Raw genomic sequence first — 18,833 nt, 5'->3', positions numbered from 1 at the left:
TTGAAGTTCAGCAGAGAAAAGTTATTTTGACAAGTGTGTAAATTTCTATTTTTTTATTCTTTTATTTCTTTCAGACCGGGGGATTGTGTTTCTTTGCTCAGGAAAGTTTACCCCCAAAGGGAGTTGCAACTGTTCGTTTTGCACAGCTAGTGAGTATATTTATTCTAAAACATTTTCAAGCTCTCTTCATTGTTTACTTTTAGTAAATATTTTAAATTCCAATCCTGAAAAAAAAAAAGGTGGTAGTTTGTTGTCTGATTTGCATCAAGATAGAGTATAGGTATGGAGACCAGGCAAGCACTTTCTAACAGAGTAAGGTTTTAAAAATTCATGCCCTCTTGGAAACTGAAAAAGAGAAGTAATTTAGATGACTTCAGTATCAAAACAAGTAGCATGTGGTCTTTTGTATTAATTGTGTGCATTTAAAGCACACTCTTGTATCACAAAAAAATGCTGAAGAGTTTTTATTACTATGTGAAATTGGTATTTATGTAAAACATTTGAAAGAACATATAAGGATTGAGCTTACATCTTCAGCTTAGAGCTTATAGAAGAAAATGGACATCTCTAAAGTTTGAAATTCTGTATGAAGTTGCTGAATTCTTGAATTGGCTAATGAATGAAAATATGTTCTATGGAGAAGAATGAAAGTATTTTAGCTAATGAACTTTTGTTGTGAAATCTGCTCACAGTTAGGACCATTTTCTGAATTCAGGAAATGCTATGTGGTTAAGAATGTATTTTACTTCCTAAATGAATGGATGTTAAAGGCTACTGCTTGAAAGAAAGGAAAAAGCAGTCTTCAGTTTTCCTGGTATCAAATAATGGTCTTGCTTCCTGAAAATGCCATTTTGTAAGCAATATTTTATTGAGAATATGTTTTTTTGGTGGCTTACAGTATTTATGAACACTGTTTGGTTCAAATGTAAGTTGTTAAAAAAACCAGGTTGTGAAATAATTAGTTTGGTAAATTTGGTCCTGAGTTAAATTTACCAACTCAACATCTTACCCTTGAAATTGCTAGTACTTGCATTGTGCAAGAAAACTTCTTTGTCCTCAAAATCCATATTGAAAGCTTAAATATTCCATCTTGTTCTGTACATTTTGTCTAATTTAGTGAAGTGAAAGAAATTATTGCATTATGGTTGTGTTTTGAACTGATATTGTTTGATTGAGATATTTACAAAGGACAGAAAGCTCTTAGAAAAAAATAAGTAGCATCTTTTGGCTGACTTAATTTTCCAAACTGTTACATTATGGATAAATTGTTGTGAACAAAGACAGTGAAAAAAAATCCTTATTTACAGGGTATAACACTGACATCTGCGTGGTTTCTGAAAAACCTGCAGTCCTCAGCCTTTGCCTGTTGGGTGAGTTTCATGAACATTTGCAGTTTGATTTTTTTCTACAGAAGTAGAACCCTCTATAAAAGCATGGCACTTTAACTTTTGGAAGTTACCTTGCTTATTTTTAAATAATATTGAGGACAGTCAATGCAAGTCAACAGGGCTGGAATTTTCACAAGATGAATGGGGTTAAAGAAGAAATCCCACTTTAGTCAGCAGTATGTGAACTGTCGCTGAGCATATCCAGGAAGGGATCACTCATAAAATTAACTTCTTACATATTCAGTATTGATTGGCACCTGGTCTTTACCTTGTATTTGACTTTTGGTTATTAATTTTGGTTTGTGATGTAGAAGGATCACCATAGAACCATCCTTTTTAGTTTTGCTTTGCTTTGCTTTCTGTATGCAAGTGTTATTTGCCATTATGTTGCTCTGGGTGACAGTAAACATGGGTGGAAGAGTGGGTGCAGCAGGAGAATCACAGACACTTGTGAAGGGGATATGCCTCTGCCTCTTTTTTTTTACCAACTCTGTTATCACACATGCTCCTTTTCCTTCTGCATTCCACTCCTCAAAATCAGATTTTAACTTCTCAAGCCCTACTTTTTCTTCCAATCTGTCACATCCCAAAGGGTTACCTGGCCTACTGGTCTCTCAAGATCACAATAGTGGATTTGCAGAATTCTGTAATACACAAGCACACAGAGCCTTTATTTCCTACATTTCCTTGTTAGAGATTACTACAAGTAGCTACCAGTAAAGTGAGTATACTTACAATTAATAAAGCAAGTATATGTGTATTCCAGTGGTAGCAGCAATCAGTAGTAGCAACAAGCATATATTTCAATATTACAATCTACTACAAAATGATCACTAGTAAAGCAGCAAATATGCTTAGGATCAATTACCTATATGCATGCCTATGTATATATATTATTCAAAATAGTACCAGCAGCATACTCACTAAACCACGCCCAGAAGTGGGGCCTCAAAATTGATGACAGTGAAGTTTCACTTCAAAGATGATCCACATTGCAGAGTCTGGAATCAGCCAGGCATCCCCAGCATGGTCTGATAACTTGCCTAGGAGAGCTCATAGAAAAGTTTGTGTAGAGGACATTCTCTGTGTGTTAGAGAGATTGAAAGAGAGAGGCAAGGACAGAGGTCACTCTCCATTTTGGGTAAAAAGTAAGTAATTTTTGTATCACAGAGACATAATGCGGCATAGGACAGCACCACCTGGAGCAGCCAATAGATGGTGGTTTATATTCTCTCAGGCTAGTTTTTGGTTTTTCCAGACTGTTTTTGTGCTCTTTCATCTACAACAGTCAATAGCAGTTACTAATTCCTACTCTTTTGAAATGTTTTCCCTCCTCTAGATTCTTTTTCGTGCTTCCGGATGATAAGTTGCTGTTATAGTTCCTTGGTTTTGTGTTTATTGATGGTATCTCAGGAGGTCTCTGATGTACCAGAGACATTAGGTACCCACCTGCACTTCTCAAGGATGTTTCAGATTCCCAGGCCTAGTTCCTAGGATGGCAGGTGTTCTCTCACTCAGTGTCTCATCAGACTCTTGTTCAGTATTTTCCCAGATCATCTTTGTGGCTGCTCCCATCATCATCTCGTAAACACAGCTCTGAGATGTATTTTCCTACTTGTCCTATTCTTTTTCACCAACTGAGACTGTCCTCATTGCTAACATAAGTTTGTCCTGTGTGTCCTCAAGCTGCTCAGCAACTCAGAGGTGCTGCCTGAATGTAATGTGCAGCCACGGATCTGACCCAAACAAAGGGAGTAAGGAGGTGGCAAGTTAACACTAGTGCAGTGATCACTGCACAGACATGCCAGGCATCACCTCTGCCTAGCACTTAGCACTGGTTTGTTTGCCAAAACTGAACAAGGTATAGATACAACATAGTTTAGGAACAGCAGGATAGAAAAAGTACTAAAACTGAAAAGAAGATATTTACAATACATGCAACTATAATTGTCAGTCTGAGCTCTTTGATGGAGTCATCTTTGTCATATAGCTGAAGCGGTATTAAACATTTTGATTCTTACTTTGTTTTCTAAATGCAGATTTTGACATTTCTGTCACATCATCACATCATAGCTGATGCAACTAAAATAAACTGAAAAAGAGAGAGTATTGATTTTACACTGCCATCTGCAGACCTATAATAATATGATACCTGAATACATGGGAGAAAATACTAGGTGTTTACAAAACAAAATTCCTTTTAAGTGAAAACAAGGGTTTAGGAGTGGCTTCTTAAAAATAGCATTAATTTTATGATTGTCTCATCAAAAGGAGGGGTAATTAAATACTTTTGTGTGTTCTTGTGTTTCTACACTGCAGTTGTACTCAAATGTAACAGCATGCCAAGCTCTTGGAAATATGTGTGTGATGAATATGAACTCATTGAGTTCTTCAAGTACTGATGCCTGTGGTTTATTTCAATATATTTTTATCGGTACAGCAAGACTAGGCATCATTCATTCAATAGCCTACTGGTAAGTTGCCTTTTCCATAACTTTTGGTCTTTAATAGCATTTTATGGAAATTATTCTAAATGTTCTTTGATGAAAAATACGTTTCTTTAGAGAAAACATTGTAATTCTTTTCAGGAGGCATAATCTTCCATGGCTGTATTATGGTGATCAACCAGGATTAGCTTCTCAAGTGCTTGAGAAAAATCATTTCCCTACAACCTTCAGTTTTAAAGGAAGAGATAAGGTAAGTTTTGGGTAGTAGACATGGGAAAGCAGACATTAGAAACAAGACATAATCACATAGAGAGGCTTAGATTTATTATAGTTGTGACTCTACTAAAGATATATTTTAGGCAGTCAGTGTAACAGAACTCATTGTGAGATCTTACGGAAGAAGAAGGCGATCTTTGTGTAAAATAATGTCTAGTAAGATGATTTTACTGACACTCTCACATTTGCTTTGCTTATGCTCTCATACCCACATTCTCATAAGGCCAAAATGTGCTTGCCTGAGTGGTCTGACCGGGATCAACTGTGTGACACAGAACAGAGGATGTCAGCTTTTAAGTGTTCATTGTGTCCCCAAGGTCCTGGGTTGGCAGCAATGGACTAGTAATTAGACAAATCTTTTATACCCCTTAGGTGTTACTAGTTGTTTTGCCACTGTCTTTTGCTTCAGTCTTGTTTACTTCCATCTTCATAAATCTGAAGCAAAATTGGTTTTTGTCTTTTTTCCTTGTTTGAAATACATTAATCCTTTTTTCAGTTTTCCTGGTGAGATAATTGGAAGAAGCGGGATATATGTGGTGTGCTGTAACTTTGCTGCCACCCGCCTGGGATACCAAAGTGCAGGGTCTTTTGCTGACAATTTATCTGTGCCACGGTTTTATCACAACCCATTTCTCAGCTCTGTTGCTGGGAATAGTGTTCTTCATCATTGTTATGTGGTGTTTAACCCTTTTTTTCTGTTGCTTCTGTTGTGTACACACAAATTGCTCTCCCTACTTCATTTATACCAACTGTAATATTTGTTACAAATCTCTACAAGCTGAGTTGTATCAGAGATGGATTCAGTGTATTACTCCAGGTTTTTCCTCTTCCTACAGTGAGTTAGGGAAAAAAAACAAACAACAAAAGAGGTGAGAAAACCAAATCATTTCAGTGTTAACAAAGCAATATATCCATCCCTAGGAGGGATGGACTGCTACAAGTAGATTGTTAACTGGCACAGTTTTATGAAGGAATCAAATAGTAAATCAAACAGTGAAGTGATTTATTTTACAGATTCACTGTAAAAATAGAATAACTGCAATAGTTTATTCAAGTTAAGCTAATCACAGAAGGTAAGTAGTGCTAGTGGTAATCTGTTTGTCAATTATACTGCCAAATTTATCGAGAGTTTTCTTATTGACTCAAAAATAAAATCAGTCTTTTTCAGCCATATTCTAAATGGCTGTGTTTTAAGTTAAACAATGTTGCAATGCTGCAGTTGTTTTAACAACTAAAATACTCATTATTCTTCCTAACACTGAAAGTCCTGGAGGCCCTTAAGGTCCAGCGTAGTCTACATTAGAAATCTGCATAGATTTTTGATTAGTTCAGGGCATGTCTACCTGTGTCAAAGTTCCTTTGGAACTTTTTCCAGTGAAGCTGTAGAAGTGTGGTAAAGTAGGGAGTCTTTTTGAAAAAGATAACTACCAAAACCAAGATTTAAAACAAAATCAAAAGGGAAAAAATTGAAGGATTATGCTGAAAGTTTCAGGAAGCATAAAACGATGAGATAGCATTCTCTTAAAACATGTATGTCCACTTTAGGGCAGTTTAATTGTTTCTTTATCTTTTTTTCATCATCAGGATGTGAAGCTGCAATTTATTGCAGCCTCGTTTGATGCAGCAGGAAACTTTCTTAAATGGCAAAGTTTGGAAGGAGGCATCTTACAGGTATGTCTGATTTTAGTTATCTTTCCTTGATACCATAACTTTCTGATTGCCTTTAATCAAATTAATACAAAAAACAAAAGTTTGGTTGCTACACTAATGACAGTTCATAACTACAGAGCTACATTAGGGAAAATAGCCCCTGATTCTTGATCAATGATCTCTACAAAATGACAGGTATAAATTCATCAACATTGCCTTCATCCATTGTACCAATATAAATTTTGAACATTGGAAAGATCTGAAAAATAATGCTTGTCACTTAAAACCAACCATCTCTTTCTTCCTTTCAGCACAGTTACCCATGTGTGTAGTTTCTGATTAGACCTCTTTTGCTTGTTGAGAAAAGTGTATTTTTTAGCTCTCAGTTTGCATATATTTATAGACGATTGTGGCAGTTTGTGCCACATTAGAAATCTAAAAATTTAATTTCCAGGCTCTCCAACCCCTTCCCACAATTTATCCCAACACCGAAGAGAGAACTTTCAGGCCAGAGGCTTCTATAGGGGAAGGGGGAAGTATTTACATTTATTTTACACAAATAAATACTATACAAACTAAAGGCAACTATATATATATATATATATATATATATATATATAACATTTCTATTAGTCCTTTTAAGTCCCTCCCTTTAGCTTTAGTCCAGGAGAAGCCTTTTCAGGCTGGGAAGTAACCAGTCTCTCCCTTGTGGGAGCGTTCAGAGCCCGAAGCTTACCCCCTCACCAAGCTCCAGCTGTTGTGGAAGTTTTTCCTCCTCACAAAGTCCAAGAAGATAGCTTTGAGTCTGTCCTCTCATACCTCGCTTCCCTGTTGCTGTAGTGTAGCTTATCACAGTAGGCATTTGGAATCTTCGTTCCTCCAAGTCAGTTTTCGGCTGCCCCCGGTCGGCTTCGGCAGGCAACTCCCAAGCCTCTCTCTCTCTAGCCCATCTCCAGTTTCGCCTGGGATTCTTCTCCTGAGAGCCGAGCTGTTTTATTATCAGCCCATCCACTTGGCTCTGCTTCAAATGCTGAGCCTCTCCTCCACTTTACAGCAGAGGGAAAGAAAAGGACCCCCTCCACAGCTTAACTGTAGAAAGGGGGGGGAAGAGGGATTGACTGCAAGGCCTGCCTCTCTCCTCTTACCTCAGGTGCTGTGAGTCATGTCCCTCACAAACACTCACTCTAAATGCTGCCTCTAACTCTGGCCTAGGCAGAGTTGGGGGGCTGCAGGGCTCCCCTCCCCACCGGAGGGGGGAAGAAGGAGCCCAGCCACCCCCTGGCCTTCTACACCCACACGCAGCAGAGACCAACAGAAACACTGCCAACAGCTTCCAGTGCTGTGTATGTATGATTTTTCAGCAGAAGCGAACAAGACGAGTGGTGATTGGCTCTCCAGGGAACACTGTCCTGGCACCCAGTCACCTCTGAGCCCCTGACTCTCGGGGGGGCCATCTCAAACCATGACAACGATTCTATGAGTATGTCCCTGTTGGATGTTGTCACCCACTTGCACACATTGTGGGGGTAACAAGCAAATCAGTGATTTTGTCACTGTCAAAAGAGGTAGGAAACCTGATGTACTACCCCATTTTATTTCACTTCCCTTTGGATTTTTGTTTGCTTATTTCTTTTGGTTTGAAACATAAAATGTACACTTTGGCCAACATCTGCCTGTCTTTTTCATAACAGAAAGTTATAAATACTTGCTGGGAGACTTTACATAGAAATGGGGAACACTGGCTAGAAGATTGACAGTACCCTTGGATATGCTACCCTCAGATTTCAGTGGTACATACAGACATTGTACTTCAGCAGTACCATGCTGTATAGATAACCTGTAAAAATTGCAAGTAAGCAGCAAGTAGAAAGTGCAATAGTAAATTAGTTTATCAGCAAGAGAAATGGGCAGCTGCAGCACATGTTACAGAGTAGAATTTGTTTAGCAGTCTAGTGGTGATCTAAGCACTCTCAGTATTTCCCTTGGAGACAACAATAAAAACACTAGCAAGAACAATTGGGAATTTTCTGTCCCTTTTTCTAGGCTCTTCATGTCACTCTTGGAGTGTGTCACTTCAAATGCCACAGTGTCTACAGAAAAGCAGCTGACATTCAGGATTTAAATAGTGACTGCTGTTTTTTTGTTACTCTCTCAGGGTGAACCGTCTTGTGTCTGCCTCTCCAGTTTTAAGGAGAACTAGTGTCTGAGAGAACAGGTTACTAAGACAATTACTATGCATAGAAAATTATATATTCTGAGGGAAATTTTAAGGTTCATTAGGGCATATTAATTTTCTAAGGCAAAGAATTTCATAGCTATCAAGAACCAATAGGAAAGGAATATCTTTTCCATTCAAAGCTTCATTTAATGTAATAGGTTGTGTGTGATGATAAGACATCACAGTGCTAAAGCGATCTCAGTGTGTAATTGTAGCAATTCCCAGAATTTCAGTTTCGCACTAGCAGAATTGTGGTTTATATAAATTTAGACTTGATTTTCATTTTGGGAAAATGGCTATGCCCTTTGCTAAATGCCATGCTAATTTAGTTAGAATTTGGCCCATTTTTTCTAAATTCAGCTGAATCTGCTGTTCTTTGCAGAAAATATAAGTGTTAGAGTAAAAAAAGGGAAAAAATTCTGTTACTTGCTGTAACTTTAATCCTCTGATAATGCCAGCTTAAGAGAAATAGTGTAATATGAATGTGGACTCCTTTTCTTACAGGATTCTTGAATTTAGCAGAAGCCATTAATAAAGCTTGAGGCAGCACAGTGCATTGAACATTCAGTCCCCAAAAAGATTATTCTTGTCTGTTTGGATGCTGCTGTCCACAGATTCAGTGGAACTTAAAAATGCTATGCAAGTATGAATAAGCTAAACCAACATTTTAAGAACACCAATATTATTGCAATAAATAATCATGTTTACTCTTCAAAATATTCCTTCTGTTAAAAAATAGAACAAAATATCTATTGTGAGAACTGTGAATACATAAACTGCTTGAGGTACCTGTAAATATTTTTCATGTGAGAAAATGATAATTTTGAATTGACTTAATTATAATTATGATTTGTTCAGCTTTGTCCTGATACAGAAACTAAATTGGATGCAGCTTATACATTTGGAACAACTTACCAACAAAGTGTAAGTAAGATATAAAACGCTATTCCAAATTTTGAGTCAAGTTGCTTGATACATCATTAGTAATTCAGTGTATATTGAAGGACATCTGCAGTTTAGCCATAAGCTGCAACATGAAGTTCTTTCTTGTGAAAGTGGTGCTTATTTTAATTTTTTTTGTTGTTGACTGAAATAAGTGGGGTTTTTTAAATTATTTAACTGTACATCACAAAACTTGTGTATTACATAGCATGATCAAAATAAATTAAACTGGCATTTATATTAGTGAGGTTGCTGACATAGCAGTGGAAGAACACAATGCCTGAATTCTGACACTCATATACTTTGCATCATATCTTCTAATTTTCCTTTTGCCACCTTTGGCCAGGTTTCATACAGAAAGAAGGCAAATCCCATCATGCCATGCCTATATATTATCCCTGTTAACTCTTTAATGTGTGCCCTGATTTTAGTGAACTCAATACAGAGAGAAGGCCGGACAGATGATTCATCAAAGAGGTTCTTTAGTTGTCTCAACTATGGAAAAAAACTATTGGAGTTTTCACACCTGACTAAACAGCAGGAAGGAAAGAGGGGATAGAGCAGTGTATACTTATATGCTAAATTCAGTCAGCCACAGACATGGTTCTGCCAACAATAAAGTATCATTAATTTTTGTCACTTAACATGTTAAATGGGGAGGTGATAGTCTCTTTGGCAGGGAGTGGTGAAAGAAACATATTTATTTTTGTAAAACTCCCTATGTGTGCACAGCATCTCATACATATATATTAATACTGTTTATTAACTCATCTACATTCAAAACCATTCCCCACATTATGTGTTGCAGTGCAAAAATACATAAACTCTGGCTGCTACTTGGGTAATGTGAAAGTTTTGGTAGGGTAATACAAAGCTTTAGTCTGTGAAATCTAAAGTGTTTACCAAATAACATTGACAAGTGTTAAATATTTTTACTCTTCCATATTGTTTAATCTTGTTTAATCCATATTTCAGTATTTCAGACAGAATGAAAACATTTTCTATTCATGATCATTGAACTAGTCAAGTATGGTTATTTTTTTCTGCTCTTTAAAATGTTATGTATTTGATATATTGAGTTTGTAGAACTTGTTAAGTATGACTAACAGTTAATATTACTGGGTTTGAATATATACACCAGTAAATAATAACTTACTGAGTATTTTTTAATGTAACTATTTTCATGGATTGCAATACTTTTTTTTTTCTTTCCTACAGCTTTGGAGAAAACATGGTTGACATGTTATATGAGTATTTAAAGACTTCCTGGTTGTTCATATATGCACCTACTTTCATATTTAATTTCTTCACACAGTCACAGTGGTTGAGGTAGTCAGGGACCTCAGGAAGTCATCTTGTCCACTCCCCTGCTCAAGCAGGGCCACCTAGAGCAGGTTGCCCAATACCATGTCCAGATGGCTTTTGAATATCTCCAAGGAGTGAGACTCCACAGCCTCACTGAGTAACCTGTGTCAGTGCTTGGTCATCCTCACAGTGGAAAAGTGTTTTCTGATGCTCAGAGGGAACCTCTGGGTTCAATTTGTGCCCATTGCCTGGGCCCCTGAATTGGATTTCAGTTTGTGCCCATTGCCTCTGGTCCTGTCACTGGGAAGTGCTGAAAAGAGCCTAGCTTTGTCTTGTACACCCTCCCTTCAGATATTTGTACACACTGATAAGATCTTCCCGAGCCTTCTTATTCTGGCAGAAGTCTCAGCTTTTCCTCATAGCAGAGATGCCCGCATGGGGCTATATCAAGTAGCTCCATATCTATCTTGTACTGGTGAGCCCAGAACCAGATTCAGTACTCCACGACTTTAGCATTTGTGTGTCTTGACTTTAGAGTTTATGCTGTTTCAAATTTTATGCCTGTGAAGTTTGCTAGGATATTTTTTCCTAATCTGTTGAAAAACATTAAAATCTTCATTCTCCACATTAGTCATTCTGGTGAATTGCAATAATTTCTAAGAAGTTTGTATAAAATCATTAGTACTTTGTATTGCTTGCAATACCTGGAATGCCTTGCCTGTCAGAACTTCAGTAGAGTGTTTGACACTGTTTCCCACAGCATTTTCATGGAGTAACTGGCTGTTCATGTCTTGGATAGGTATACTCTTTGCTAGATGAAAAACTGGCTTGATGGCTGGGCCCAGAGAATAGCGGTGAATGGAAAAACTGAATAAATCCAGTTGGTGGCCAGGGGTTCCCCAGGGCTCAGATGATCTGGATGAGCGGATTGAGGGCACCCTCAGCAAGTTTGCAGATGACACCATGTTGGATATGGGGTGTTGATCTGCTGGAGGGTTGGGAGGCTCTGCAGAGGGATGTGGACAGGCTGAATCAGTGTGCAGAGGACAATGGTATGAGATTCAACAAGCCAAAGTGCCACGTCCTTCATTTGAGTCACAACTCCATGCAGTGCTCAGGCTTGGGGAAGTGGCTGGAAAGTTCTCTCTTAGAAAAGATGTTTGACAGCTGGCTGAACATGAGCCAGCAGTGTGCCCAGGTGGTCAAGAAGGCCAGTGGCCTATATCAGAAATGGTGTGGCCAGCAGGACCAAGGCAGTGATTGTCTCCCTGTACTCGGCACTAGTGAGGCCGCACCTCGAGTGCTCTGTCCACTTCTGGGCTCGTCACTACAAGAAATACTTTGCGGTATTGGAGCAAGTCCAGAGAAGGGCAACGAAGCTGGTGAAGGGCCTGGAGCACCAGTCTCGTAAGGAACAGTTGAGGGAACTGGGTTGTTTAGCCTGCAGAAAGGGAGGCTCAAGGGGGACCTTGATGATTCTGTGACTTTGTCTTCTGTGAAGAAGTGGGACAGATTGCACAATAGTTTTGTAGGAAATGAATCCGCAACTCGATAAAATAATTAAATCGCTAGTGATCTTTTTATTTTAACATTTTTTTCTTGTAGTGCAAAATTTCAGTTTCTAAGATTTTATTGGATTTTGCTAATCCAATCTTTTATGACCTGTTCCTTGAATATAATGACGACAATGGACAACAACATCTTTGGGCTGTGCCAGTTTTAAATTTGAATCTTCAGTACAACGAAAAGTTTGTTAATCAAGGTAAGACTGTCACAGTAACATTTCTTTGAATTTAAGTAATCTGAATAACTTTAAACAAATAATTTATATTCATTACTATTACTAAGTTGTTTTAAAGATACCACAACACACCACAACTTGTTTCCATTTAAAGAATTTAATACTTTATGGGCAAGTTCTGATAGTTTAAGTGTAAGCTTTGTTTGCATACAGTGTTCCCATCGATAGTATGCACAAATAAAGTAATCTCATTTCATTATGTATTTGTTTAAATTGAAAATAAACAATTTTATATCCTCAACAGTTCTGTGTGTTATACCATTATATGTGTAATTTCTAGTAGATTTCTTTTCTTTTTTTGTGCTGAATTATCTGTATGAAACTATGTTTTTTCAAAGGTACTAATATGAACAACTGGCTTTTGACTCGTCGATTTTTTTTGGTGGATACGCTTAGTGGAAAAGAGACTGACTTGGGAAAACCACCAAGGGTAATTCGGATTGCTACCGAAATAGCAATAAGGTGATTCATTCATATAATATATAGTACATAGAAAATAAAGCCAATATTGCACTGTCTGCATTTTATTGTCTCAAAAGAAAGTTGTTTTATTATGTTGTTTCTAATATGTCTAATATATAATATGTGCTTCTTTCTCCATTGGCTACGTGGAAATGGCATGAATTTCCATAGGTTGTTCTGATGAGTGAGTGAGAAAACATTGACTTGTGGTATAGGTACAGTGGATCAGACCATGTTAGCAGGCATTCAGTCACCTCTTAGAAGCAAGCAGGTGTCATCTGGAAAGACCTGAAAAGTCTGTTAATTCTTTTTCAATGTGTGTTTTGCTGACTATACAAGGATGTTATTTCATACTCCATATTCTTTTTTGCAGTATTTTTACAACCTGTTGCCTATTCTGTTATACAATCCAGAATAGGCTTGTAGTCATTTAACTGAAAATGTGAGACTGCATATTAGGCTCATTACTGATGGTTAATCTAAGCTGGAATATATTTTGAAAGAAACTTTTTTTTCTTCTTTATGTGATGTAATGTCTTCTGAGATGACTGCCAAGAAATTGGTATCTTCCTTTTCTTTCAGCTCTCCTTCAACTTATCAGTTAAAAGATTGCTGAATAGCACTGAGTACTGACCCATACAAGTAATAATCTTCTCAGAATCACAGAAAATGCCAAGTTGAAAGGGACTCACAAGATCATCGAGTCCAACTCGTGGCCCTGCACAGGGCCATCCCCAAGAGATTAATTTAATATACTGACTCCATTTACCGAGAATTACATATTACATCATTTCAAAAGATAAGGATTAGTTTATGTATCTTAGAAGAACACCCTTCCATCCCCTTCAAGAAAGGGATAATGCCAGAAATTCAAAATACACATAAGAAAGGTCAATCTGTAATGTTTTGAGAAAAGTTACTTTATGCAATTGGCTTCAGTTGCAGCTATCTTAATGTCAGTAGGCAGGTAAAGATTGTTTCAGGTATTTTCTTACAAATAAACAATCCTTCCCAGCTTTTTCTTTTTATATATTTGTGTACATGCCTTTGTACACTCCAATTGCTTTTAAAATGTGAAGTGCATGCCATTGGGTTTGAAACTCACATTTTATTGATCAGATTGTTCTGTTCTCTTAGTATTTTCTTATTAGTACAAGTTTCAATGAATGCTTTCGAAGCACTCATTCATTTAATCATACTCTGTATTTCTGCAGTATTCGTCTGGTATCCCATATGCAGAGAGGAACCATCTACCCTCCTCTAATTTCTATTGCTTACACGGATGTGCTTGTCCAAAACCCTGAAATCCAGAGTGTGATGGTGAGATCTTTGTGCTATCTTAATCAAATTGATTTGGTAATCATCCTTTTAGGTCCGTTGGAATTCCAGTTTTCCAGTTGAGTGAACATTTTGGTGCAGTTTCTAATTCTGCTCTTAAGTTTTCGCTAAAACTTAAGCCTTTTGAACTAAGTGGTTAAAAGGATTCTCTTTTTAATTTATATTGAGTCTTTTTTAACTTAAAATAATTGGAGTTCAAAGTTGGTTGTATAATGCTAAGTTAGGCTACAGTTCAAATAAAATTATATGCACAGAAAATAACAGGAAAAGTATTCTTTATGCAGTACACTGAAAGCAATAATTTATGCAAGGAAATGAGGTTTTGTTTAAAGCAATGCACTAAGAGGAGGTTGTTATGACAAAAACATTTCAGGTCACCTATAGTTTAATTTAAAATAAAATTGTAAAAACTACCACTGTCTGTAATGGTTGTAGCATTTCAGAATTTCTATACATATTTACTTTTTGCATCTTAACATTCAGGTTTCATTCTCAGTCAATTATGAGATGGATCAGTCAGAGGCTCGGATTCAGACTGATGTAAGTTGCAATTCCCTTTAATTTGTTGATTTAATGAATTATTAACTTCTGGTTTTTTGCTTTTTAAAAAATACCTGCAAATAATTTTTCATTATTTTCAGGTTGCATTGGGTGTGTTGGGTGGGCTTGCAGTGTTATGGTCCCTTCTCAAGACTGCGGGCTGGAAGAGGCGTACAGGAAGCTCTATAATTGACTTGCAGGTATAAACAGCTGGCAACCTCAAAGGGGACGTTTCTTCCCCCCTTTAATGAGACCTTGCTATGATTCCCTGTGATTATAAGTATTCTGTTTCTTAAGCTAACTGAAATAATTTCTAGCCCAGCTGCATAGAGCTGTGCCCAGGAGTTAGGTTCACTTCAGGAAATAGGTTTTTGCATTTTTTTTGATTCTGATATTGTCATTCAGATTATGCTGTTGGTAAAAATAAAGGTATTTACAGAGCTATTCTGATCAGTTGAGTGGACTTAGTTTTCAAATTATTTTGTCTTTGAACAAAGACTAGCATTTAGAAGTTTCAGACAGTGAATATACCATAAATATATGACCACAGTAGAAAAGCTTTGTTCAAGGCTCTAGACTTTCCTGTGTGAGCTGCATAACATTTTATATAAATGTATATATGCATTACTTAATTAACTTTACAGATCTCTACAGTGTGTTTTTATAATTGCAGACAGTTTTCAAGTTCTTACTGTTTTATGCTGGAGACCTTGCCAACGTTTTCTTTATCATCACAGTGGGCACAGGGATTTATTGGCTTGTATTCTTCAAAGTAAGTGTTTGTCCAGATTTGAGTGCTACGAAAACCTATTAATATTACATATATTTTTACATGATGATTAATTTTCTTTTTTTTTTTTTCTTTCTGGTCAGACTATTGAGGCAAGTTCTATATCATATTCTGTTTTGTGTGCTTAAATTTTGTGTTCACCTGTTTCTTTTCCTTAGGATTCATTGTACTTACAGTCTGCTTAATAGTCACTTAAAATATTTTACACGTTTAAAATGATTTCACATTAAATATTGATCTTTTTCTGCAAAAGCTTACTCACTTTTAAGCACTTACTGTGTTTTTACATATGCCATTTGCAGTGTTTCAATATAACTTCTCAATTACAGGCTCAGCAGTTTGTCTCTGTCCTTTTACCACTTCCATCTCAAGAAGAAGATTTTGTTACATACGTAGCATGTGCATTTAGTTTAAAGGTAAATATTTTTTTCCTCACCATTAAATACATGTTAACATGCTTCTGTATATTTTAATTAAGCTTGGTTTTAAACATCTTGTACGGTTCATTTTATTAGTGTATAGACATAAACAATTATGTTCTTGTAATAATTAAGTAATTTTCCCGTAGAAATTTATTTTGTGGAATCGTAATAGGGAAACAAATGCCTAAAGAAGATTGTCTATGAAAAATCATTCTTTCAAGGATAAAGGTCTAAAGAAACCCAAATAAAATAGCATCATATAAAGAAGAAAGTGCTTTCTTTTGAAGCAAAATATAAATGCTGTTAGTTCCTGATTAAAAAGAAGATGGATTCAAATAACATATTCAAATATTTAGAATTCAGAGATCATTGTTCTGTCTTCATGGGACATGCAAATATTGTATTAGTTGTGGGTATTATATGTAGTTCTATTGGAATTCGTAATACAGGTTAATGTGTTATGAGGAAACAGTTTTTTAGAATTTATTACTTTGCTGTATTTTGTTTGTAATTTTGGACATCATCACATGACTTATCATTATTCCAAGCTTTTAAATTAAAAAAAAATATCGAAAGTTGGTAATAACGTTGCTGTCTCAAGTATAGTCAAGACATTATTTGTTATGTTTAATGAATGCAATGATTATTTCTTCATCTTTCATGCTATCACTGTCCTTACTTGTTATATTTCTCCTTTTTATTTTTCCTTAGGCTCTGCAATTCTTACAGTTGCTGATTTCACAACTTACTGTAGATATTTTCTTTATTGACTGGGAAAGACCTAAAGGCAAAGTTCTTAAGGCAGTTGAAGGTAACTCGAACTGTGCTTGTTTGTATAAACAGCTTTGGTTAAATTCTGGTATTACTCTCAAGTGGTAAATTTCAGAGCTTTATTGTATGTACTCTTTTTAGGTGAAGGTGTTATTAAAAGTGCTGCTGCACCTGTGAGCATATGGAGGACATATTTTATAGCAAATGAATGGAATGAGATTCAGACAGTGAGGAAGATAAATCCCCTCTTTCAAGTGCTTGCAGTTCTTTTTTTTTTGGAGGTAGTATAACTACTATGATAAATATTGTTGTTATTGTTGTTATTTATTTTTTATGATTCACAGAGTGTAACTTGAGAGTCTGGTTTTTAATTCTTGCATTCCCTGAGGTAACAGTGGATCACCTTCAAGTTCACTTGAAAACATGTAACTTAGTGAAATAATTATTTTAATGCATTTTTTTATTTTATATGTATGGATAGGTCATTGCAATATTTGACTAAGGAAGACTTAAAAAACCTCAACCTTTAAATACCCTAATCACCCTTATTAGTTTTATTTGGGTTTTTTTAAGGTAATGAGTTACCCTAAATGGCTTAAGAGACTGATAAATCTGTGTACACACTCAATTCTTTATCTGCCTACTAGCTCCCTCCCATCACAGCTTACAGCTTTGTTTCTGGTTTCCTTCCTACTCCTTTGCTATAGTGCCCTTTTATAATGCAGGAAGTTCCATTCCTGATGGCAGTATGCCTTCAGTTACAGCTTCAGGGTATGTGAGAAATTGTGCTTTACCTTTTAAAAAACATTTTGGTTTGCTTCTTCTGTAGTTTAATAGTTACTTCTATTTTGGGGAAGTATTCTTAAAGCATGTAGCATATAGTTGTTTATGTGAGGTTCTTCTACATATGTTTAATACTTTTACTCAATTTTATACTTCTGTTTTTAAATTTTTCTTTTAAATTAAATAAAATTAAATAATATTAAATACTGTAAAATTAAATACAGTAAAAAAACCCAAACTTTCCTCATTCACTACATCAGCATTTTTGCTGTTGGTACCTACAGGCCAGGACCAGCTTAGGTGCCTTGTTACAAGACAAGAATGGTAGAAAAGAGAGCACGTATTCTTATTGCTCTCTTATTGAGGTTGTAGTGAGGTGGTGTCAGTCTCTTCTCCCAGGTAATAATCAGTAGGACATGAGGAAATGATCATGAGGAAATGGTCAACCCTCCACAACTGTATTTCTGGTGCAGCTTCAGTTTTGAATGATTTTCACCAGTTAAGTGTTTCAAGACATAATGTTCGTCTCATCTTTTTATTGTGGACTTTTTCCAGATTTTTAGTTTAAAATAGATTCAGTCATACAGATAGTGGAGGGGAAATATATTCCTATTCAATAGAAACAAAAAAAATGAGTTTCTTATAGTTGCAAAACACATGAAAAATTTGTTCTAACAGTGGAATATATAGGACCAAAGAGCTGAAATTTGACAGAAATAAGATCCCTATGCAGTCCAACAGTAGAATCCTGTGGAGTTTTTCAGTAAAAACCAATGTTGACTTTTTGTGAGATTGTACCAGGGTGAATTTATTTACTTATTTACTTTTGGTCTGTGTTTGGCCCAGCCACCTGTGAAAGCTTTGCTCTTTCCTTGCCAAGTTATGGGAAAACAAGCACTGATAAACGGGATAGTTGTCCTTGAAGAGAGCTTCTTGTATAAACTGTTTTAATTGGTATTCTGTGATTAGCTAGTTGTCCTCCAAGGTCACTTGAAGGAGAGATTGAGGAGGAGGAGGAGGAAGGCTCACCCCCAGACTCAATTAAGAAAGACCCCCAAAACATACTGCGCGTGCGTGAGGGGATTTCCGAAGTTCTCCTGCGTGCGCAGAAGAGATGCACTTACATAACCGGGAGGTGGGGCTGAGGGCCTCAGGCTGGGCAGTGCTGGCCACACCTGGGAGGTTGTGGCCACTCAATTAATTGTATAAAAAGCAGATAGTGCTTTCTTGGGGGGAGCTAACTTCACACCAAGGACAACGTTGCCTTTTGGCGGGGACACCTGCCAGTTTGTGAACTTACTGACTCTCCAAGGATGCAGCTTCTGCTATGGGTAATTATAGGTATGCTAGGTTGGTAAGATAACTTTATGGGCAACAGCTGGGTAACTGGGGAGGTCGTGCTGGGGGCTTATTTCTCTCCTCCTTCCTCCCTTTTGGGTTTGTTCGTTTTGTTGGCCACCTTTTGGTAATAAATATTGGTTTTTGTTGAGCTTGCAACAGTGTCTTGGTTTTCAAGCTTCAGTATGTTTCGAACCCCTCCCTAATACAGAGATTTAGCTGCATATGTGTTTAATTTATGTATCAACACATATATATACAGTTTATGTTTGTAATGTTTCTCAGTAATGACACTGGATCGCACAATTGAGCTCTATCGTAGTGAAAATGCTACTATTCCTAGGTGCATTTTTCCTAATTTT

The 18,833-nt window shown here is 36.6% G+C and overlaps 1 protein-coding gene across 4 annotated transcripts in view; it reads left to right on the top strand.

Annotated features, from left to right (window-relative positions):
- TMEM67 (transmembrane protein 67) overlaps positions 1–18,833 on the top strand; it is a 47,532-nt gene that overhangs the window by 5,814 nt on the left and 22,885 nt on the right. For all 4 annotated transcript variants that reach the window (XM_064648867.1, XM_064648874.1, XM_064648850.1 and 1 more), the window contains exons 6-20: positions 75–149; positions 1,308–1,370; positions 3,708–3,862; positions 3,977–4,085; positions 5,696–5,782; positions 8,838–8,903; positions 11,832–11,988; positions 12,366–12,489; positions 13,704–13,809; positions 14,311–14,367; positions 14,469–14,567; positions 15,041–15,139; positions 15,487–15,573; positions 16,291–16,390; positions 16,492–16,631. In XM_064648867.1, the coding sequence (XP_064504937.1) occupies positions 75–149; positions 1,308–1,370; positions 3,708–3,862; positions 3,977–4,085; positions 5,696–5,782; positions 8,838–8,903; positions 11,832–11,988; positions 12,366–12,489; positions 13,704–13,809; positions 14,311–14,367; positions 14,469–14,567; positions 15,041–15,139; positions 15,487–15,573; positions 16,291–16,390; positions 16,492–16,631 (1,524 nt within the window). The remainder of the gene's footprint in view (positions 1–74; positions 150–1,307; positions 1,371–3,707; positions 3,863–3,976; positions 4,086–5,695; positions 5,783–8,837; positions 8,904–11,831; positions 11,989–12,365; positions 12,490–13,703; positions 13,810–14,310; positions 14,368–14,468; positions 14,568–15,040; positions 15,140–15,486; positions 15,574–16,290; positions 16,391–16,491; positions 16,632–18,833) is intronic.

The sequence above is a fragment of the Pseudopipra pipra genome, chromosome 1 (assembly GCF_036250125.1).
Source record: "Pseudopipra pipra isolate bDixPip1 chromosome 1, bDixPip1.hap1, whole genome shotgun sequence".
In the NCBI taxonomy this organism is placed as follows: domain Eukaryota; kingdom Metazoa; phylum Chordata; class Aves; order Passeriformes; family Pipridae; genus Pseudopipra; species Pseudopipra pipra.
Note: the sequence above shows the minus strand (reverse complement) of the source record. Positions and strands in the feature narration are given on the sequence as shown.